Source organism: Neopsephotus bourkii, unplaced genomic scaffold (genome assembly GCF_033783945.1).
Source record: "Neopsephotus bourkii isolate Nb327-2 ecotype Australia unplaced genomic scaffold, CSIRO-AGI_Nbou_v1 NB_1250, whole genome shotgun sequence".
Classification (NCBI taxonomy): Eukaryota; Metazoa; Chordata; class Aves; order Psittaciformes; family Psittacidae; genus Neopsephotus; species Neopsephotus bourkii.
Window position 1 is genome coordinate 4,206,140 of NW_026901735.1, and position 24,198 is coordinate 4,230,337.

Sequence of the window (24,198 nt, forward strand, 5' to 3'; positions counted from 1 at the left end):
AACATAGGCAACCACATACAAATGCTTTCTGAAGGATGAGGCATGAAGCAACCTGGTTTAGTGGAAGGTGTCCCTGCCTGTGGCAGGCTGTTGAACTGGATGAGCTTTAAGAGCCCTTCCAACCCAAACCGTTCTATGATTCCATGGCAGGTATAGCTCCAAAGACCTTATGAAAACACTCCTAAAGCCTCAGGGATATGGATATTACCTGTGCATGGAACACTAAAGATTGAAAGAGGATCTTAACAGATATAGCAGACATAACCCCCTGTGAAGGCTGGGGTTTTAATCAGTTCTCAGTTGGATATTCAACCCCCTATTCAAGAAGGAGGGCACTGAATTCTCAAGCTCCTACTAGAGCCTTCACAGCAGTCATCAACCTAATTCAATGCATGTTTCTCAGGTGCATAAAAGTCTTTCCTCACGCTGACAGCTACCAGTGAAGTCACCAAGGGTTGTGTGGGTAAATGAAAAAAAACAAGAAAAGAAAAACAGTTTGGCCTGACTTGTTTGAAGCTTAACAATTGAAAACACATGCAAGACTTGCTCAGGCACACGTTTGTGCAGAGGTGAGCTCTCCTCCTGCACTTCCCCTGCCCTGTAACTAAGTGTTCCTCTCCTCATTGAGCCCTTTCTTTCCTCCTCCAAGGATCCACCATATATCCTTTCCAGCCAACATCTCAAACTTTTCACTTGACCTGTGCTCTTCTAGCTTCCATTGTGTTAGCTTCTTCAGTCTCCAGTGTGGCTCCTTTCTTGGCCTTCATACAAGCCATCATTACTCTTCATCTTTAAAATCAAACTTCCATCACTCCTTCACCTTCCTCAACTATTACATCATTTCTCTCTCATTTCACACCCAGTCCCTTGAATCTGAAGCCTGATCTGACCACTTCTGATTCCCCAGTTCCTCCCTGATGATGTTCATCATAACCACACCACGAAATTTAATCTCTTCCTGGCCTCTCTGTTCTCATCCTCATTGATGTTTCCATCTCTAGAGGGGACTCCCCTAGCAACTTATCAGCACTAAAGCCTCCTACGGGCTTCAGGGAGGCAGGAATTCACCTAGAAATCACCTGCTATTGGTAACAATCAGCTCTGGCATCAACAGTCACCTCTGCCAGGACTGCATGGCCACCTACCCCTGTCCCATCTTCCCTTTGGGATCAGGCTGACCTTCATGTGCAGCCCAGTCCACACTAAGAGGAATTAAGGACTTATCTTGCCCATTCAACTTGTGCCCTGACAACGCTTTAGGCTGAGTCTTTGAAAGCATCTACTCTTGCCAGCAGACTGCGTAGATCAAGTGGTAGAGTGCTGAAAAAGAAAGAGTCTGGCAAGATCTCCATTTCCTGCATTCCATAAGCAAATCTGGCACTGTGGTAGTCAAGGGGAGGACCTTCTTGTTTGCTTCCTTCCCTTCATAATTCTGGGTTCAGGCCTGGAGCAGCGTCCATAGTTGCTTTATGTAGCAGAAGCTCAACACAACTGCCAATACGATCTTTCCCAAACTCTCCCTTTTCTTAAATAACCTCTATGACTCAGCCTAAAACACCTCCTATTTTCCAGATTTCACATCCTCTCTATCTGGGGTTTTTTTGCTGTGATTCCAGAGACTCCATCTTTTGGCTCTACTTTTTATTCTACTTGCAGGCACTGCAAACAGATACACAGCTTCTATTCCTGGGCACTGTCACATACTTCCTGACGGCAAGCTCTCTTCACTTCCCATTTATATTTGGGCTATCTCTTGTAATCTCGTCCCTGACAGACTTTCTCCAAACTGAAAGAGATCAAGGAAACACCAACTTAAACTTCAAAGAGGTAACCAGAAATTCTTCTCCCTTACCCTACTTCTCTAGGGTCTCTGACACATTCCTTTGCCCCACATACAAAAGCTACCGCCAGATTGCTTCTATTCCACCTTTACTGCCTGTACCTTGGTCTCTGCTTTGATCATAGCTGCTAGGGCTACTCTGAATCCCTTCATTCTGGATTTCCCAACCTCTCCATAATGCAATCACCCTACTCGTCTTCATTGCAGATGCTCTGACCACGTAATTCTCCTTCTTAGCTCATTTTAAAACTCTCTATCCTCTTTCTAACTCCATATCCTTCGTGGTACTTTCTTCTGCAGAGCCTGATCACCGAATCACTGGCTCCAAGTCACTTCTTTCTTTGCTCAACCTATACAAAGTGCCTCCTTTCATGTTCTGCCCAGCAGCTTTTCAAAGCCTTCTTAAACTTGGAACGCAAACTCCTTCAAAGCTCTCCCAAAATTCATACCCAAGTCACATAACTAAGAAACCCAAGCGCACAGACAGCAAACGCTAATAATGAAGGGTTCCCAGACAGTGAGTAACTTCACCAAGTCACTTCACCAAGTGTTCCCTCTCTACCAGCACTTTGTAAGCTACCTCTACACATTCTCCTCTCTGTGTAAATCTGAAACAAAAGCTTTTAATGACTCTTTTTCCACCCTGTTGCAACTACATCTGCATGCCAAGGAAATAGGGACAGCCCATGAAATTAGAACTATTGACTGCACCGAGACCAACACACAGCCACAGCACCAGGGTCGCGTAGCTCATAGATAAAAGCGGTATTTACCTGTATGGAAGGGAAGGTCTTGTTGTTATCAGTACTGTGCTCTCCTGGAATGCTGCCTGCTGATCTCCCCTCACATTTGTATCTGAAACGCATGCCCCTTTGCCTGGGTTGCTCGAAAATTTCAATGTAGGGCTCAGGGCCACCTGAAAACCAAAACATTTTCAATGTTAGTATACACTAGAGCTTAAAAGGCAGCAGAAGAGAGAGGAATTACTGACATTACCATCTTTCCCCTGGGTCTATGCTCTCAGACAATCTGCTCTTCTATTCAGGTACATGCACACACTGAAGGTGGGGAGCAAAGGGAGAGAACAGATTTAAATGAAGCCTCCAGGTATCCCTGCCTTGTAAGTAATTAGCAAACTGCCACTCTCCCATCTCGCCTAGAACTTAGCTTCTTTTAGCTATTAGAGAATATGTGTGATGAAAGAAGATTGTCTACAACAGAAAAGCAATCTGTAGTTTGAGGGAATAGTTGGTATTTTTAATTATAATACACTTTTAGGACTGGCTGTCCTCTCAAAGCACAGGTAGTCTCAAAGAAAAGAACTATGTTCTCTTAAATCTGCTCTGCAAGTGAAGATGTTGAATTCATTGATTTAGTTCCTATTATAGTGAAGCAGAAACTGTGCAAATTATGCAAAACAAACCAAAACAACCCAAACCTGTGGGTTGAAAACCATCACTGTGAGCTCAGGAAATACCTCATTGCTGATACTGAACTCTGCATCCTGAGCTGGTCGCCTCCCACAGGGCTAACTTCTAGTTCCAGTTACCTCCCTAGACAGCAAAACCTCAGTAAAAGCTATTGGGCAGTTGTCAAAGAGAGGTTTTCAGGAAACACAAGTGATAACCAAGAATAAGAAACAACTGACCTCTTAAACAAGGAGGGGCTAGAAAGACATTAACTTGGCCAGATGATGTTTTATTGCCAGACAGTAACAAGCTATTAAATATATCTCGCTGAGAACATCAAACAGGATAGTCAATCAAACAGTGACAACAGTGGGATGGCATGTGAAAAACAAACAACAGAGGGTAAGTAAATATTGTAGATGTTGAATCATCGTGGTGCTGCACGATCAGAAGAACGTAGCTTATGGAAATATCTACTGAGTTCTCTGTCATCTTCATATAATAGCATCCTACTCAAGCCAGGTTGAGCATCACAAACAAACATGACAGGCAACATGCTGTGGGAAAGCACTGAGAAAAAGTGCTTGGACTTCAACATAATAAGCAAAATAGTTATTAAATATATTGGAAGTGCTAAAAGGGTGAAAGATCCCCTACTTCCTTTTGCCCAAGGTCTGTATGGGCTATGAGTCCACAGCATATGAGCTTTGGCAAAGAGATGGAATCCAATCTTAACTCCACTTATTATGGAGGTTTATGGAGTTAAGCTTCTCTTCTGTTGCACCTCCAATGGTTTAGGTATACGTGCCAACACAAAGCCTGGGATTTGTTGATTGCAAAACATTTCCAGTGCTGCAGCAGTTCATACTCAAAGTAGGGAAGCACTACCCCCTAAAAGATAAAGTAATTAGCAGAGAAGGGATGGAAAGAACTACATCTCCAGGACATCACCTGGGTCCAACTTGAATGCACGCTTCAAGTGTAACATACCTGCCTACGGCTGTGGGAAGGCAGCATGTGAAAGCAGCTCTTATGCTGGAATTGCCTTAACACCACATGCCTTTTCAAAACCTGAATGCCTTTTAAAAAGGCACAATGCACTTCAACTCCAGGCTGTGTTTGGTGGCAAACACTTGAGAACCATGGTTTAGGGCTCTGTATCCCTCTCCAGCAATTTGTCAAATTGTAGTATCTAAACCGATCACCTCCCATCACCTTAAATACACCTTAGCCATTGCTCTAGGTTTACTTACAAGGATGGTCCCTTTCCTAGACATTTCCCAGACATTACCTAACCCTCCTTCAGATAAGCTTTGCATATTTCCTCTTCCTGGAAAATAAGCAAGTCCAACAAAAGGGGAAAGGGGAACAGGCACTGGTAACAAAAACTAAGCCTAGAAATGACATAAAGCTGGTTTCAACAAGAGAGTAGAAACCAGAGCTTCTCATGAAACCAAGCCCATCCACCAGTGTATGGCTATTTAACACTTAGATTTACGTCTACTATTGTATTTATCAGCACAGCCCAGTGGCCCAAACAGAGGAGCTCTGCCAGCAGTGAGGGGTGACTGTTGTGCATCAACTTCCCATTGCCAGCAGGCAGCCGAGGAGAGAGAAGAATCCCTCCTTCCCATTCCTACCTAACGCCGTACGTCACAAACACAGGCACAAACCCATACACTAAATTAAAAATCTACTTTGGAAGGCATAATGACAAAATTGCAGCAAAGTGCCTACTAATCATCCTGCTCGGGAGATGCTCACGCTCACATAGCTGCTAACCAGACGCACAGGACACCCACGTACATCACCTCTCTGTCAAAACCAGCCTCGCCGTTCGAAACTACTACAGAACGCAACCACCTCGAGTCTTTAACTCTCTCTGCTTGAAACAATAATTTCCCTTCACGCTCTACTAATGCCTTATAGAGGGCTTTTTTTCTCTCACCTATTAAGTTAAAACCCTGGGCTCAGTGATCTTTATGGGGCTGTGGTTGAAACAAACGGCATTGAAGGCAAACCCACTGCTTAACTGCAGGTGTGCTTGTGGGAAAGTAAAGCTCAGTGACGCGGTAGCCTCCAGAGATTAAACATTAAACTTGGGGTTACCTTGGCTCTATTTAAGAATCACGCTATCATCTCTATTGAGACTATCGGTGTCATCGTGTTTTGTGTGGAGAGGAAACACACAAAAGGGTTTGTGTGAACCGAAGGTACTATCAGCGCTCTGCAGCAAACGGAGGGTTGCTCAGGGTTCCCTATTTCTGTAAACCAGCAGTGCGCCTGTGAAGTGGCATGGCTTAACTATGTCACAATCTCTCCTCACACACACAGCTCTCAGTTCCCACACGGTTGCTAAAGACCTGTCCTCTTCAGGTCGTGCTGTGCCTGTCAAAGATGAGCGATGGCAAAGAACAAACTCTCTTCTGCTATCTCTAGGAGAGAACTGCGCAGCCACACATAGCACCCCCCTGCCCACAACTACTCAAAGATGCATCCGAAATGAAGAAAAGCAGAAACCCAGCTAATCCTTCAGCTAAGTGCTTAAGAGCTCATTTTGCATTCGTAATTAATGATAATTGCCTACACACACGCTAGCAACAGACACACTGTTTATACATATTACATTATACATATTACAACCTGCCTCTTGTTCTGTTTGTTATAAAACTGTTTATTCCCTCTGTGCCCTGAGTGCTAAACACTACACTGCATAAAATACAACTACACTAGATAATTTAAGAGCATATAGGAGACTATTGTTGCAATTAGATACACAAAGAGGATGAGTAAAAGCAGGAACAGCTCCAAGAGTTCACCGGCTTATGCTCATTGAAGAGCCAAAGGCTGTTTTCTTCTTATCTGTTTTGAGCAACACAAAAAGGAACAAAAGGACAATCCCAAAGCCTCCAAAGAACACTCCATCAGACCTCTCCATGCTGAGAAACCCAGGCTGGGTTAATGTTTAACACCGCCTGTGCACGAGGGAGGAGGTGCCAAGCAGAGCACCAGTGGGATCAAGGGTTGGGATGCTCCGTTTGGTTCCTTTGCTCAAAGGAAGCAGGCTCTGGAGTAACTACACAGTGTGTATCACAGTATCACAGTATGTTAGAGATTGGAAGGGACCTCAAAAGATCATCTAGTCCAATCCCCCTGCCGGAGCAGGAACACCTAGATAAGGTTACGTAGTCCTCTCACACATCCAGGAGTTCCTGTGAGCAGACTCCAGCGACATCAGTGTGTGTGAAAGCGACGGAGCTGTGGCTCTTTGTGGAAGATGTGAAAGTATAACCCGAAACCTCACAACCCGACACCCAGATGGGAGCAGCACTGCCCTTCAGCTCTGCTGTCGCTGCTGTGTGGGTCACCGGTGACTCTGCCTCCTCCCCACAGCAACAGCCCTGTCTGAACAGCAAGATCAGACAATCTACGTGCTTACAACCTTCTGCAGCACCCCAGGCTAAAACGAGAGGATAGGGCACGATTTGTTACAGCACATTCCAGCTCCATCTAAAGTAACCGGAAGCGTAAACATCTTTGTTTTAGAAAGCCCTGATCTACCCAGAATCTGCAGTTTCTGTTGCTCCAACAGAGACAAACTGCTCCTGAACTTCCTCTTTACCAGCGTAACATTACAGAACAGCAACCAAAAGAGAGGCAAAAAAAAAGCCAACTACAAAAGCTGCCTTGTACCAGGAAGTTATGAACTTCCCCTACTGAAAAATTCCTTATCTGGTTCCTAATTACACCGAAAATACATGAAGCCATGAAGAAGAAAAAAGAAGTGTGACCGCTCAGTTTTGCCATTATAAAATACAGCGTCACGTTCAAAACAAGCCTCCACAGAACCCCAGCGTTGTGTCGCCCTGTTGACAGTTCACACACCTATGTATTTAGCCAGGGTGAAAGTTGATCCTTTGCTAAGCAGTAACAGCACACAGCGCTCAGTTCCGAGGCTGGAAAGCATCATTCCCTAGAAATACTACTCTAATTAACGCTGTCGAGCCTTAAGTTTTGGGGCTGTTTTTAAACTCTAAGAAAAATACTAAAGAGGCACCTGAAAGGATGCTAAATTCGGTTTAATTTAGCCTAAAGAAACTTAATTGTGCTTTTTGTTGTAATTAGTGTATGATCCCTTATCTACGTTACTTTGTATTTATGTCATCTCCGTTTCTGGTTCATTTGCATCTCACAGGCAAGTTCCTATGTGAACGGGATCCTGCCGAGTTAAGTCCCTTAGCCCTGATACGAGCCCTATGTGCGTATTTAACACCTAAACACTTTAACAGCACCCTTTTAAGCCTTAAAGGATCCATTCGCAAACACAAGAGCCTCGTCAGATCTTGTCGCAACAACCCCGGGATGTTTCTTCATTAACTTTTTCCATCAGCCTACTTAGCGAGCTCCACGGAGGTGGATTTAAAATCAAAAGCAGATGCTGGGGTGATGGGTAAGAGCACTGTCACCCTCTTTCGCACTGTTACTCACCCACCTCTGACTGCCTTCGGGCTTAAGTCAATGGTGGAAGAGCAGAAGCCAACCAGCCCTCACAGCATAGAAATAAGAAACAGCCCACACTCGGCCTTTCCTCTAGAGAAGCGATCGTTTCTTTACCAACGCAGTCGCAATAACGAAAGGAAGGGCGGAGGGGCCCGGCTTTCCGCATCGCGATGGGCGCAGCCCCAGGGGCACCGGGAGGTGCGGGGCACCGGGAGAAACGGATCCGCTCCCACCAGTACCCCCATTAACACCAATATCCCCCTGCTCCCCAGCACCACGGCCCCGCTCACCCGCCATGCTGACAGCCCCGGCCCGGCACGGCTCGGTGTGTCGGTCGGTCGGTGTGTCGGACGGACGGACGGGCGCACGGTCGGTCGGTCGGTCGGTGTGTCGGTCAGTCGGCCCGTCGGTGGGTCTGTCAGTCAGTCAGTCAGTCAGTCAGTCGGTCGGTCGGACGGACCGGCGCACAGACAGAGCCGATCCCTCCGAGGGCTGCGCCCTTTTCAGGGGGAAATTCCCGTTGGGCGGACGGACGTGCGCCGCGATGAACCGCCCCCCGCCCGCCCCCGCCGCGCCCAGCCCGGCAGCAGCGCTGGGGACGGAGCGGAGCGGAACGGGGCGGGGGACGAGCCCCATCGCCCCTCCCGGGAGGAGGAGGAGGAGGAGTAGGTGAAGGAGAAGCGGAGGGAGGGCACCGCCACCCCGCCGCGGAGCGGTTCATCCGCAGGACCCGAGGTGGGCAGGGGGAAAAGTTGTGATTCCATTGGGCATCCGGTACACCCAGAGCGCAGCAGAGCTGACTGGAGCATACAATCAGCTGGGTTGGAAAAGACCTTTAAGATCATGAAGTCCAACTTTGGCACTGCCAAGGCCACCACTAACCCATGGCACTGAGGGTCTTGTCTACACGGTGTGTGAACACTTGCAGGGACAGTGACTGCAGCCCTGCCCTGGGCAGCCTGTTCCAATGCCTGAGCACCCTCTGGGGCAGGAATTGTTCCTCAGCTCCATCTAAACCTGCCCTGGTGCAGCTTGAGGCCGGTTCCTCTTGTCCCATCCCTTGTTCCTTGGGAGAGGAGACCGATCCCTGACTCACTACAACCTCCTTTCAGGTAGTTGTAGAGAACATGATTGTTCCCAGCAGCTACACGAGCTCATATTCCCTACCCTCCTGCTCAGCACACTTTCTCAGCACCTAGGAACCTTTGCAGCATCCCTGCACAAAATGGCTTGGGTTGGAAGGGACCTTAGAGCTCATTCAGTGCCAGCCCCCTGCCACGGGCAGAGACACCTTCCACTGGAGCAGCTTGCTCCAAGCTCCTGTGTCCAACCTGGCCTTGAACACTGCCAGGGATGGGGCAGCCACAGCTTCTCTGGGCACCCTGTGCCAGCGCCTCAGCACCCTCACAGGGAAGAACTTCTGCCTAATGTCTGATCTAAATCTCCCCTCTTTCAGTTTAAAACCATTCCCCCTTGTTCTGTCACTGCACACCCTTGTAAAAAAACCCTCTCCACGTACCTTCCTCAGTCCCTTTAGGTACTGGGGTTACATCACCCGTAACACCCCTCTTTCCCTCTCCGTAAGCCCCTAAAGACCATGCTCTCCTGTTACCCCTGTTCTTCTCAGTTGTGCAGGGCCTGGTGGTCACACGCAGGCAGCAATAACAAAACTATACGTACTGTGGACAGACTAATATGGAAGGGAATGAAACACTCATCAGCTACAAGCTGATCAAGTCACAACAGTCAACTTAAGATCCACCTAACCTCGAGAGCACTCTGAATCCGAAATACAGCTCACAGCTTGGACCTGACACAGCAAAACCAAGTGAAGGAGATGAAAATGGTGGGATCCACCCCACAGCCCCAAACTGGGATCAGCTGGAGGGGTCAGTGACAAGCAGATGTAGGGGGATTTAAATGCCTGTAAAGAGAGGAACACAAAGGAATGGCAAGCCCACACCTTGCTGTGGTTACAAGACTGCATTTGGTTAGCAATAAGACCTAATTATATTTTTATCCTTAAATCTTTACTCTGGGAATGCAGTGCACTGTCCTGTGTGAAAATATGGTATCCCTGAAAAAGGAACATTAATAAAAGCCTCAAAGAGCACTCCAGCAAGGTACGTAACAGACAAGGGCTTTTTTACTTTTCTTTTTCCTACTATCCAGCAAAGATCATTGGGATGTACAGGAACAAACCACAGCAGAAAACACTGTTCTATAACCCCTTAGTTAAGCAGAAGATACTGCCCAATGCTTGTTAACCTTCCAGCTCTATGCTCCATCTCAACTTAACAGGGCTTAATTTTGGCCAGCTACCATCAGATTTCCTATAAACAGAAATCCTCTTTCTTCATTCCACAAGCAAAACTTCCCTTATTTAAGATTCAGTTGGTCATACACTAGGGTGGTTATGGCCCTCTCAAATTTATACCTGGAATCAGGATAGAAGGATCCGGGGGGGCACACAGGATAATCAGGATGTCTGTGACTAGCTCTAGGAGATTAAAGGGAAGAACAGCGATGTTATTCTATTTGGATATTATGCTGAAATAATTCCATGGTTGTGGGTTAGTTTCTTGCCAGAAGAACATGATTTCTCATTTTCTTTCCCACAAAAGAAACTCCTGAGAAAGGCACAAACCAACAGTGCCCTAAAACTATGAGAAATTAGGACTAGATCTGTGTGTCCTCAGGGATTTCTTGCATTCCCTAGGACTGATGATGTAGAACAAAGCAGGGAAGCGGTTCTCATACTCTAAATCCAACTTAGACTTCTCTACACGCACACAAACACAACCCCAAAGCAGGCACGGACAGAAGACCTCACACAATCGTGCCTGCATCCAAAACATATTGAAGCTCATGAATGTTAGAGTATTAGAAGCTCCTTCAGGTTTCTCAAGGCAGTTTTGGACAGCCTTCATTCACAAGCTGGAAGAGCTTGGGAAATGCTTCCAGTTTGAGGGCATCCCTGCAGGTCACGTGGGTGATCTGGATAGGATCTTAAAAGGGAAGGATAGGATTTTAAAAGGGAAAAGGATGCTATTCCTTTCAGCTACCTGAAGCTGGAAAAGCCCCGGGAGGTTATTACCCAGGAGCTGGAGTGTGGATGTGAGTTTTGGTTTCGGATGTAAAGCAAGTTCTCTGTACAGCCATATGAAGCAACTAGACACTTTTCCTTTCACATCTTCAGGCTGGTTTGCAGGATCTCAGGTATAAACTATGGCATTTCAGGAAATAGCAATTTAGGTACTTCTCTAAATACAGTCTATACCCCAGTTTCCCATCTACTTCTCGAACCCATTACGCTATTAAAGAGACACAGACCAAGGCACCTGGGAAACTGTGCTTCAAAACAGCAGTATCTACTCATTTCTTCTTGAAGGGCATACAGTCTAAGCTGATGTGAAATCAAGGGCAATATTCCAGGCAATACAAATACCATGTTATGACTAAAACATCAAGAAACATTCCCTATTTTTCCCCAGTTCTTTTGAACTCTAACAGTGCTTGCAGGAACAGGCGACTCAGAGATAATCCTTGAGACTGCATGTTAGAAATGGAGGCATTATCTCACATACGCACCAGGGTCTATGGTACAAATCCATTCTTGATATTGCATTTAAGATTGGGATGGGTGGGTTGCACTTATAGCATCCCCAAAACTTTAATTCTATACCTACCTCTTCCCTAACATGAAAACAACCTATAATGAAATTAGTGGAAAACCAACTGTATGAAGTGTTTCCCTGTATGGGACCTATAAGATCCCGTCATCTCAATACACAGAGACTAGATCTGGCTCAGGAAGCCCTTGAACAAAGTTACTGGAGGAAGGACTGTGAGTGGAGATATTTTCCTGCCCATTTTTCTCTCTCCAGCAGCAGCCATAAGCTGATGCCCAGAGAAAAGCACAACGATGTTTTAGGGACAAAATGCTCTTTTAGTCTAAGCCCACCGTGGCTCTTTCATAATAGCTTCATGTTCCTAAACTACAGCAAAGTTCCACGGTAACAGAGAAGCCTTCCCAAGCCAAAAGCAAAAACCTAAGCAAATTGAAGAGGCCTTACTCAACTTCATGCAAGCATACAGATAGATCCTGTAGAAAACCCCTCATACAGATAAAAACCCCCTATACAGATAGATTCCTGTGACTATCCCATATGCGACTTCTTTCTGCTGTGATCCAAATGTATGGCACAGGGATTATCCCGCAAGAGTGATGTATGTCAGCTGGAGAACTGCATCAACTGCAGCAATGGGAGTCACAGAAACCTGGTCAGCAACTGGCATGAAGGGTAAAAACATGTCATAACTTTGGGCATATGCAGATCTTTGCAAAAAAGCAGGAAGGAATTCCCCTCCCATGGCATTGCATAAGAAAAGCCAGGTGTATCCCTATTATTTTTGTCAGCTGACTTTGGCTACAGCCAGAGGCGTGATACCAGAATTCTTAGACCAGTTTGATCCAGTGCTTCACTTCCTGCCTTCCAGTTAAAGCGAGTGCTCTAAGATCCCATTTTTCTCCATTATCAAGTCCAAAGTCCTCCCTCCTTCCACTAGTACAGTTAACCCCTGGTCTGCTGTAAGGAATTAAGCTTCCTGCTGTAGTAGGGAATGTCATGGGGCCAGAAAGAGGAGAAAAGGGAGAGAATTAAACACAAACCCCCACAACCAAAGCTTCCTACAGCAAAGGACTGTTTGACACGGTATTTGTCAAGGCCAGGATGATGGCCTTTTCATGGTGCTCAGCACAGGCGTTGCCCAATGAAGGGTGCTAAAGCCTGCTGATACAAAAGCAGCACGGGCAAACTGTTAAGCCTTTATTTCCTGTTCCCAGCTATCTGTCTTAGATCAAAGCAAAGCCGCTTGTCACTGGCCTGGTTAAGCTGCCAAGTAGGCACTAAGGTCCCTTTAGAATATGGCTCTCCTCGTACTGGGAATAAAAGTAATAAAATCATTCACTTCTCCCCTTATGGACTAAAGTTAAGCCCTGTTTCCTTGTGCACTGTACCTCAAGCCTTGCATACTCCTCTGATTAGCAATTTGCAGTCCTCTATGCCCTAAGAAACTTCTCTATGCCTTAAGAAACCTTTTGTTTGAAGTATGTTCTTTGTAATCTCAAAGGCCTCTTAAACATAAACACTGTCAGGCCTTTTGATGGTTAAGGCTTTTGAGCTTATTGGTCCTGAGGAAGGTTCTAATGCAGAAGCCATTCCAAGAAAAGTTATGGCTTCCAGATTAATGATAAACTCAAAGGTTGTTCCAGCCATTCTGCTGGAAGCGTTCCTGTCTCATGCCTGGAGTTTGTTTGACATAGAACAATGCTACTCTGCCTCCTCTCAAAACAGGGTGGAGAGAAAGGAAATGCTAACAGAGAAAGGTTGGTCTTGTGGATAAGGCACAAGGCTATGATTCAAGAGGCTGGAATTTGGCTCTTGGCAAGTCACCCTTTCTACTCTTAGGCAAGTCACTTAATTCGCTAAGCCTCAATTTCCCCTACAGAAATCAGGCAAGGTACTTCCTTGCTCCCACACTTCTATGTTATTCAATCATGATGCAACTTCTTCAGGGGATGAACTGCTCATTGTAGGAAACGGCCCATTATAGGAAAGTGCCGAGCACAATAAAAATGACAGTTCCATGAGCACTTCACTGTGGCACTGTCAGGAAGAGGCACTCTCCCCTCTTCCTCTCCTTACCTCCAAGCAGCTCACCTATGCTGCTGCAAGCACTCCTTTGGTGACACGGGAGCTTGCTTTAAAGTAACCTGGAGGAAACAAGAAGATTGGCTTTCTGCTGGTTCAGCTTTTACTGAGCCAGCCATACGTACAAGCACAGAAATGACTGTGCCAGCAGCAAGCAATGGGGCGGCACCAAGGCCAGAACAAGTTTCTCAAAGGCAGCTTTGGGCAGAGGTGACTGTTTCCTGACGTGCAATCTGTAGCACAACGCTGTGTTTTTACTTTTGAGGAATTGATTGAGTCTCTGTGAAGTTTCCAACTCACAGTTCATCCTTCCATCCTTCCTTCCTAGAGGCAGCTTTCAGAACCATTCTCAGGCACCTTCTCCTTCACCTCTCTCAGGTGTTTCCTAACCCTTTCTTTGCATTCCAGTGCTATGAACACACACCAGAGTTTGGGAGCTGCATGGTTTTAACATAGAAAAATCGTTCACATTTATTGGCAAGCAAAGTAAATATGAGGAGTGTTTTCTTTTTCCACTGTGCCCCATGAAAGCCTCACATGACAGTGAAGCTGATCTAATAGACAAACTACAAACTTCTTCCTTACACCACAACTAAGACCAACCTGATGCAGTAGTGCTCTAGGGAGAGGACTTTGGGAAGAGATGAGCTCAGGATGAGCATAAGGAGCTAAATCAACCAAAACCAACCTTTTTCTACCCAAAATCTATTTTTCAAATAGATTAGCTCTACAAGCCAGATCACTCCTGGTGGTACAAACGGAAGCAATAGAATTCCTCTAGCTGCAGCCACAAAAAACAGGGAGGCAGAAGGATAGATGGGAATCATCCCTTTGATAACAGTGAGCTACTAGCGTACCTTACAGTACTATTAGAGTACCTATGTGTAACATGAAAACTACATACTGAAAAAAAGATAGGCAACATACGTTCCCATTAATTCTTCTGCTCCCCAAAACCCCAGCACATACCAGCCAGCCATTATGCACTGGATCCACCACCAGAGGACAAGAATTGCTCATCCGAGGTTTTATTACAAAACTTCCCTTTTTCCTCAGAACTCACACAGTATTTAGGCTACTTAACATCACCTTGGGCTTCAAGAGTCTCGGAAGACCATTATCTGCAGCCAATACTGAAGAGATAAAAAGGCACATTGTTTCAGTACAGCCCCACCAGATATATCTCCTTTTAATTTGAAGCCTTACACCTTATTGTTAACTCTCCAACCCGATGGCTCACATAGCTCTGACTTGTGCAGTTAAAGGATAACACCCAGGAATAGCCGAAAGTGACACCGCTCTTCAGACTGTCCGTAAATACAATAACACCTTCTGGGAGCAGTTATTGCATGAAGTCCTCCTATGTATGCAAAGCATATCTGCAGTTTGTGAATTAGGCAGCTACTCATCTTATCTGGACGGGCATTAGCCCTTTCTACAAAGTGCCTGGGGCTGTGTGTCATAGTGCTACCTCACTGAGCAGTCTCCCTGTTGGGACCTGATCAACACCGCTGCTTCACCCCACCTGAACAGTTAAGTCTCCAGCCGTGTCTGTTGGGACTGTGTGTGCGCATATACACCCAATTTACTAGTATGCTGCAATAATACAGCTTTACTAAAAAGGGCAACATCCTAGTAAGGGTATAATTATTAGTCTGAGCTTTCTTAATGACAAGGTTGGGCAGCCTTGCTTTCTCACGCCAAGCAATGATGGGTTTTGTTATTTCACAGTCTTGTTCATTTGGCAGTTGCGGCATGACTTGCAATTTGGCTTTTAGGACTCTGGGGAAAGTTCAACGTCCTTTTTGTAATCAATGTAGTGGTTAACCTCTCATAAACAATACATTTGATAAATACTCGTTCATCTGCATTCCACTTGTGAAGCACAACATTGCTAAAAATAGACAAAGTCCAAACAACACCCTCCATGTTTTCGGTGTGGCACACTGTGCCTTAGGTATAGTAAATATGTCAACCACCATGAGGCTCAGAACATGTTCAGATGCCTGGAAGAAGCACTTTTCTCTATGCTAGTAAAGAATATACATGTCAATCTTCTGACTTTCATTTTTGATTAAAAGGAACAATGCGCCAGGAAGAATAATAATCTATTGCACAATACACACTGAAAGGATTGAACAGGGGTTTTGCCCTGTGGAGTGGAAAAAACAAATCTAGACACATAGCCTGCTGAATGGAAACAAAACAGGCATGAAGGGAGAACTGCCACTGCAAGCTGCTTCTGGCAAGTCAATGCAGGAACCAGAGGAAGGAGAAGGCCTAACCCAAGGAAGAGATGACAGAAATGAGCTCGTGGCAAGAAGGATTGATTAGAATAAGGCCTAGAGCTGGCTAGAAGGGCAATGTCATGTATAAAGCTGAATATAAAGAAAAAGTGACTGCTTAATGGAAAGGGTCCTTAACATGTAGATGTAGAAAAGATAAATTATACATAGTAAAGCCACCGATGTTGTAGTTCCATTTCTGATCAGTCTCCAGTGAGATTCTGGGGTGCAAGCCAGGTAGGTACTGTTGAAAATCAACCTCTTGAAAGATCTGTTTCACAAAGACTGGGACAGGTAGTCACAAAGCTAATTTTTTCCATTGCACTAGCCCCATGTAGAAGATAAGCATCACACCCAGTATCAAAAGGGTAAGAAGAATGAGGGAGAGGATTTGGACTAAAGTGCCTGATTACTGTTCTAGTGACCTTACTCCTGGCAGTCACATCAGCTTGTCCTTTAAGGGCCTTGATGCCACTCCCTCAGTGACCATGAGTAATACCATTGGTTTTGCGGTGTCTTACTAAAATGCCCCCTCGTGGTCACAATAATGATTTCCTGAAAGGGCATGCAAACTACTGCCTTCCCAGTAAATCTCGCTACATCTGCTTCTAGCAGCTTGTCATACTTGTGTGGTTTCATGCTCCTCCCAGCATAAGAGGGTAAAGGATTTTCGTGCATGAAGCTCTAGTCTCTGGAGCGTCTTGAGCTCTCACCTCCAAGAAATCTTGCCAAAGATAGCTGGCTGTGCCTTTTCCAGCAGTTTCCATTCTGTATGATCTGCATAACAGGAAATAAACTGAAAGCAAAGTTCCCACGTGAATTTGCAAAACATTTCTGTGAATCTACATAATCATTTGCTTAAAAGAAAAAAAAAAGCAGACAAAAAAGCCAAATCTATACATAGGTCTGTTACTTTTTAAAACACATCTATTTCAGGTTTTGTTACCACCTTCTCTTACCCTAGATAGGCAAAAACCAGCGAGTAAACCTCAGATTTAATACCAATATACAGCTTGTGAGATACCAGAGACTCATAGTTTAATAAGTGAGCTACAAAATCTGCACGGATGCTGCGCGGTTCAGTAAGAAGTGAAGTCAAGTCCAGCTTCACAAGAAGCAAAGGCCACTAAGGAGTGAATTCTGCAGCGGTTCTGGTTCCAGGAGACTCGAACATGGTAATGGCAGAGAGACTTACACCTGCATTCATTTATATTCATTATGGTCCACACCCACTGATAAACAGTTTGAAGAGAGTCTGTTGCAATTCAGACATGTGTACTGAGACCTGATTCACTTCCAGATGCTTTTACTGCTGCAAGTCTTTCAAACGTATCAGGCCAAGTGAGACGGGAAGTCCTAGGAGAAAGGTCCTGCTGCAAGAAAAGCCTGAATTACAGCTTTCTTTACAGTGATCAGCTTGCTGACAGATGCCATCTTGAACATTGCTGGTACTACCCTGTTTCACCATCTTCACCTGTTTCCTTACTCTATTTTTCAACTCCTAGGGCTCTGGGGCAGTTTGGGGGGATTGATCATCCTGCCTCCACAGCACAACAGGGTGGTCTAAGACTACAGCTCCTTGGCTGTGTGGCAGCCCCATGGTCAACCTAATCTCTTGCTTGTTTAGGCATGTGGTAACGTTTACATACTGTTACACAATCCCTCTGCTTCACAGCAAGCATATATTGTGTTTATCATATACTTTAGCAACCAGCTCTACAGGCCAGATTATACATAGTTTGATTCACAGTGATTTATCCAGTGGTACATTGACTTCTTTTGGGGGGTCTCTTTGCTCTCTTACACTTCTGCTACTAGTTCTCTTCCTCCAACAGTGGGCAGTGTCAATGCTCTCAGGGTGCAAAAAGCCCCATAAGAAGTAAACCTGGAATAATCACAGTGTTTCTTCCAAAAATCCACATCATTCACTTGCTGGATCTTTTAGAACTGGGATTTATATTCCTTTGACATACCTTAATTACACACGGTATTGTTTCTGCTTCCTGAATATGCCTCTTTAGGCTTCGATGTCAACACAAATACTGGTAGAGGGATGCAATTATAGCACTTTCGCTTCTGCTAATAATCCCATGACCTACGTCACACAAACCCTCTGTGGCAGGTGACCCAGCTACTACAAACTTGGTCAGTTCAGGACTTCACACTTGCAACACGGTTAAAACCTCATTTGCAACAGAGCCCTGTAACTGGTCAAGTGGAAGCCATGTGACCTGGTGTGGCTTTAATTGTAATGTAGACAAGGCTTTCATTTACATAGGCCAGGACTAACACATACCTCTGCTGTAATGCCAGAGGACACCAGAAACGTAGGAAGTTGAGAGAGGAAAGAAGGCTGCTTGGGTAATTTACTCAGACAATTACTGGCTCATCATTACTATTCCTGCTTGGAAGAATGTTTACTACTGCCCCTAGAAAAAGAATGGCAAGAGAAAATTAAATATACAGCTGAATGGAACCACAGAATAAATTATATTTAGCATAGCAATTAGAGTTTCTTCCAGACTACATGTATTAATGAACAGCCTATACTTGTGTGGTCAACAACCCTGCCTCATGAATGTCTCTGTAATTAATTTGAAATAACAAAAACCAGGGGGAAATAAATGCAGTGTTGGTTTTGCTCCCTTTAACAGTTTGGCTCCGGTGATATATGCAAAGAGTTGATGCACCACAACCGATGAAGGCTCCAGCGAGGAAAGAAGAGGAGGACTCAAGGATACTGGAGATGAAGGTGGTGGCAAGAACCTCCTAAAGTGATAAAAACCAAATTGGTTATGGGTTACAAAAGCAATAAACAGCAAAGTAGCCACTGCTTAACAGTCTAAAGGTTGGGTTTATTTTCCCCCTTTCCCCTTAACAGCAACCGTAGCCACTCTATTCTTGAGCAGTCCTGTCCAGTTCTCCTTCTTTTGCAATATCCTCCCCTCCATAAGCCTCTAACCCACAATTCTTCCAACTGTTACAAATGACACTGGCTGTGTTCCAACCCAGAGCTTCCTTATGCAGTGCTTTAGGAGCAGATGTTTGGTATCTTCATAAATTCCTGTTCTGGTGGAGGGGGGCCAGAATTCTCTGCTGCTCCTACAAGAGTGTCTCCATCTCTGCTCGTAACACGCTCAAACAGCAGAGACGAGTCAGTCATTCCCTATATCCCTTTATCTTGGAAGATGCACACTCCTAAAGCAGGGCAGAAAGGCTATGTCAGCTTCCCTCAGCTGAGTGCTTCTTCAACTTTTATTTAAGGGGCTTTAAGCAACTCATTAAGCAATAGCACATTCTTTAGCTATGAAGACACACTGTGCTTGTTCACTGCTTTGGTTACAGGAATAAGTTTATTAATTTGGGGCCATGCAGTTAATACATTCATAGCAATACAGTACAGTTAAGAGTCAAGAACCCCACCACGCACCTCTTACAGGCAAAGCTCCCATTTGGGTTGACTGGAATTTTGGCTGAGTGATAAAAATACGCAGCCCTGCAAACACAACATTCATTTAAGTATTGTAAGGGAGAAGGCTACCAGCAACTTGCTGTAAACTCATTCATTCAGACAGACAGACTATAGCAGTTCACATACAGCACATTCGTTATTCAACCAACTCGACTCGGTAGCTACAACCCTTTCCTAAATAAAAGGGTTTGGCTTCTGCTAAAGCCAAGAGCAGTTTTTAACAGTGGATCTAAAGGAGGATAACTTTAGGCCTAAAATGCATGATAACAGAGTCTGATAATATGACTGTGAATTGAAGGCAAACCCAAGGCAACACTGAGGTCTTACACTGCTCAGCCTTACAGTACTTAACACACATCTTAAGGATTTGTGTTTAACCAAGCAACACAGCCTCTCCAGTTCATGCAGTTCAACATTACTTTGTGATACTTAAGGCCTTTGTGGCTTTAACACATGACCTTAAGCATGGAGCCTCCTATGCTGAAATGGTATCATGGAATATCCAATTTTTCACAACAGATGACATCATACTTTTGCAAAGATTTACTCAATCACTTCAGAGACACATTCATCTTCCACATAGGAATTCTGGTGAGATGCTGCAGCAACTCTTCAGCAGCAGAAAAAGGTCTTACCAAGAATCTTAATGAAGGCTATCTAAAAAGTCATCTTTAATTCAGCCAGAACTCTGGTATTTTTGCCTTTTTTCTTTTATTTAGGACATACTTTTAGCATCCACTCATTTCCTGTGGATACCAGCAGTAAATCCTTAGAAAGCATGTCACTATTTTGTTGGGTTTCTTGTTTGTTTTTACAATTCTACTATGAGGAATTATTAGGCTCCCCCCCTTGACCAACCTCACCCACCCCTCTCAATTGTAAGACATCAGAACTTACCCAAGTGTTAACTTAGATCTGACACTCCTATGGTTTGTATTCTCAGCCAGACTTCTGTGGAGAACCAAAACCAAGCAAGAAATAGACTTGTGATTATTTTTGTCTTCTTAAGAAGGTAATTGAGATCTGAAAGGAAAAGTTGTTTAATTTGCAAGCTTAGGAAAAAATATAGAGTTTTTTAGCAGCCAAAATAGTGGGCTATCATATATATATAGTGGCTTAAAAATAAGCAGTTGTTTTCACTTATAGTCTCTAGAGACAATTACAACAGTCCTTAGCCAGATGCAGTGAGTTATGCACTGGGAATCCCCACTGCAAGCATGGGCAACGTGACTCTCAAGAAAAAGGGACAAACACCACAATCTCACACATTCAGGGAATTTGGCTTCAGTTTCTGGTATCAGCCACAAAATTTCTGTCTGGCCCTTTGCTAATTGTTAATGTCTATGCATTAGATTCCTCATCTGCTAAGCAGGCATTTTAAAAACCTTCTCAGGAATGTTGTAAAGAATTACTAAGCGTTGAAAAAGAATTTGATGTGGTGTCAGGGAAAGCCTTGGGTAAAGGTGCACAATGGTACCAAAGCTTAATCCAAAAAAAGGAACTTATGGTGGGCACCTTGGCTTGTCCTCTGTCCAGTTATTTCAGGTAAGAAGTCGTCTTAAACATCGGTATTAGTGGCATCCAGTACTTAAGAAATTTAAGATCATGCCATGTTTCTCAATAAAAGCTCTCCCTAATAAGTAGCTGAAAGACAAAACAGTCTGAGCTCAACAAACAGTGACAAGAGACCATTCAAGCAGGACCTGATTAAATAAATCACTTTTGCTTATCAGTCAGTAAGAAACTGTGGTTAGTTTCTATACTGAAGCCTTTTCTAAGCAGCTGCTTTGCTTCTATCTGACGTTTCTAGACCTTTGCATAAGGACAAACAAAAGTGCAGCAGGGTTTCCCCACTGACATCACAGCCACTGGGACTGGGGATGACCTTTAAGGGTGAGCACACACACGATCTGAGTCTGAACATACGAACCTCTACTCAAGCTCCACGGTTGGGCTTCTGGCCAGTCCATCTCAGCTTACTTGTTACTGAAAGGTGAACTGAAAACAGCTTAAAATAAGCACAATCTGGAGAAAACTGACATATTACCTTTAGTGAATTTCCCCCACTTGAAGTGACAGCATGTAAGAACAGGAGAGAAAATGAACACGCTGCTGATGACTTATTTCTGTAAGAGGAATATCATTAAACAGGTTGATAATTTTACAGGCGTATGCTAAACATTTACCCTGAATTACAGAAAAGCAAACATCTCTGTACTGCGCAACTTAGCATTTGGTGTGACCCGTGATTTATTTAGTGGGTGAACAGGGGAACAGAAACTGGGGATTCCCTCGCCTTCTCATTGCTAGGACTTGACTGTTTGTAAGTCATTTTCCTCAAAATGCTGCTCCCAGAGGTGTATTTTTGTCCCATTTGGTTTTCTTAACTAAACTACTGCAAACAATCACTACACAGAAAATACTCTATCCGTGATTTTCCTACTGCCCATAATTTGACAAAATGGCTCTTTTATTCATGAATGCATCCAACAAAACCTACTGTTTGCTGTACAGACTCTCCCAACAGCTGCCATCCTACATAGCGTAAAAGGTATCAGGAAAGACCTGTGAAAACACTCAGAATGAGTCAGGAAAATTAACTTGATGCTATACTAGCTAGTAAAAACCAGAAGTGAATGTAATGACCAGCTACAAGTTTTGCAAGAAACACAGACTTCTGGTTTTGTATAGATAACCAGAAGCAGGGCCAACTTTCAGTTTCCTGATAGTCTAAAGCCTGCCTCATTTGAGAGCATAAAGTAACTTAAAATAGCTATTGCTTCTTTAGCTTAGTTATTAGAAATCTCACAGTGACAGGTTTATGCCCTTCTGCTCAAGCAGTAGGAAAGGCTGTACAGAATGAAACATAAATCTGGTATCAAAGAAGTAAGAGAGGAGAATCAATCTGGTAAAACTCACAACAAACACTCTAATGCAGTGCTGGAGGCATAGAGCCAAGCACTTACACACCAAGTGATTCACCAAACCTCAGCTTTTCTTCTCTGTGTGCAAGCACTCATATAGGGTCTATGATAAGTTTCTGTTCTGCCCTAGTGACCACAGAGGAAAAATGGAGTGGAATTAAAACTGCATGGACAAAATACATGCTACCATCTCCAGCTTTAGTCGAGTAGTTTAGTTTAGTAAGTAGGTACTATGTTTTATTTTTGTAACATTACCATCAATGCACTTGGTTGGTTGTGGGTAGTCAACACTTCCCATTTTAAGGTCACATTTTCAGCTACTCCCAGTTTGTCAAAAACATTTCTTTGGACTATGAGCACACATACTGTGTCTCCACCTGATTTTTGAGGAAAACCAGAACAAAACTGACTCAGTCGTTTCTAAGAACGATCGTGGGGAATAGAAATACATTCAAAGAATTCTTAACACTTTTATTAAGAAACTCTTCTTCACATTTGGAAAACAGGGACACAAAATTTCACCCAGAGGCTGTGTTGGTGTCGCTTTTGGACTTTTTGCTCTTCCTTTGAAAAAACACACCTCTATGGGCATGTGGTGAACTTTTGAAAGGGTTGAACTTACACACGCTGGCCAAGCTTGTTGAGTAGCCAGTTTCCAGCTTTCTCTCCATTGCACATACTGCAGAGTGAGCTGGATGGTCCCTGCAGCAGGCAGCTGACTGCCAGGCTGCCACACACTAAAACTGAAACAGGGGAGGTCATTCCTCCTCTTGTTTCAGGACTGCTGGGATTTTTCACTCTATCAACACAGGATAAAGTCCCATCCAGTTCAAATGCAGAGGAAGTAAAGATGGTTTTAGGTGAGAAAGGAAGGCTTATTGGAGAGATAGAAAGACAGTCAAGGACCCAAGATCAGATGGAATGCAGAGATGAAGTGTGAATAAGAAACAAGGTTAGGTGAAGAGAGCAGGATGATTCAGACAGGGTCTTCCCAGCAAAGAGGAACTGCTCCAGAATGAGCAGTCCCAGTCTGATTTTCTATTAATTTTTTGAAGGTCACAGAGCTGAGAGGCCAGTATGCTTTATGTTGAAAGAGAAAAACCACCCCCCAGGCTGCTGCTTTGCCAAGATCCCCTCCAGGAACAAATACACAGAGTCCAGCAGCCTGGAGCCCTGAGCCATGCTCAGAGGTGTAGATGACTGAAGAAACACTCAGCCATAGGGACGGGAACTCCATGTTAGGAGGCAGTAAGGAGTGTGCTATAGCCCATTAGTCAGCTCCAAGCTGGAAAACACCCCACTTTATCCTGCTCAGTGCAGCCTGGCTCAGCAGGATTTGAGGAAAAGCAGAGCTGGCCAGGAAGCAGGGGGCTGTGGCATTGTGGTCCCCCTCCAGCACCTCCAGGCTCATGGGCAGGGGTGGCAGAGGCATTTCCCAGCCACCCAACGTCAGAGCACAGCAGCCCTCAGCACACTGCAGTGGTGCAGTCGCATGTCAGCACCACCACAGCACACGCAGCTCAGCCCTCAGCCTGCCCCCACCACAGGCCTTGGGGCAGGAAACCATCCCCAGCGTGGGAAGCCCAGGCCACAGCTCCCTTCACCCTGCTGGGGAAAGGGCATGCAGCACCCATAGTGCAGCGGGGGCATGGAGGGACACAGCAGCACCCACTGGCATGGTCCTTGGGAAAGGAACATGGCTGTTTTCACAGTAGGAGGTTACTGCTCAGATGAGGATAAATCACCCATCTGATTCCCACTGGGGACAGCGCATGCATGCTTCCAGCAAGAGGGGGTTCTTTGCAGCTGAGGTGCTTAGATATGTGACACGCTACACATACATAACACATACCTAACACACTACAGCCCCGGGTTTTCATTTACTGGAATAAAGCATAGGACCAGCCTCTTTATAGGAAGTGTGATGAGGTAATTGCAAAAACACAGCTAGGAGTTTTTGCTTCTGTTATTTAGGCTAAACAGCTTATGTAACCAAGCATTACATAAAGGCAGGAATAATAAGCCCCCTCCCTCACAAAGTCACGATTAACAGT

At 44.7% G+C, this 24,198-nt stretch overlaps 1 protein-coding gene across 5 annotated transcripts in view; it reads right to left on the reverse strand.

Moving 5' to 3' along the window:
* Positions 1 to 21,737, reverse strand: part of REL (REL proto-oncogene, NF-kB subunit) — a 46,367-nt gene extending 24,630 nt beyond the window's left edge. For 2 of the 5 annotated variants that reach the window (XR_009727160.1, XM_061364861.1), the window contains exon 1: positions 2,614 to 2,984. Coding sequence is in view for 3 of the 5 variants with exons in the window: in XM_061364861.1 (XP_061220845.1) it covers positions 2,614 to 2,772 (159 nt within the window). In the remaining 2 variants the exon portion in view is untranslated. Of the gene's footprint in view, positions 1 to 2,613; positions 2,985 to 8,039; positions 8,056 to 18,044; positions 18,178 to 19,178; positions 19,245 to 20,117; positions 20,244 to 21,267 lie in introns of those variants that run through there. The other 3 variants (XM_061364863.1, XM_061364862.1, XM_061364864.1) reach the window with 3 other exon arrangements.
* Positions 21,738 to 24,198: the final 2,461 nt, after the last annotated feature.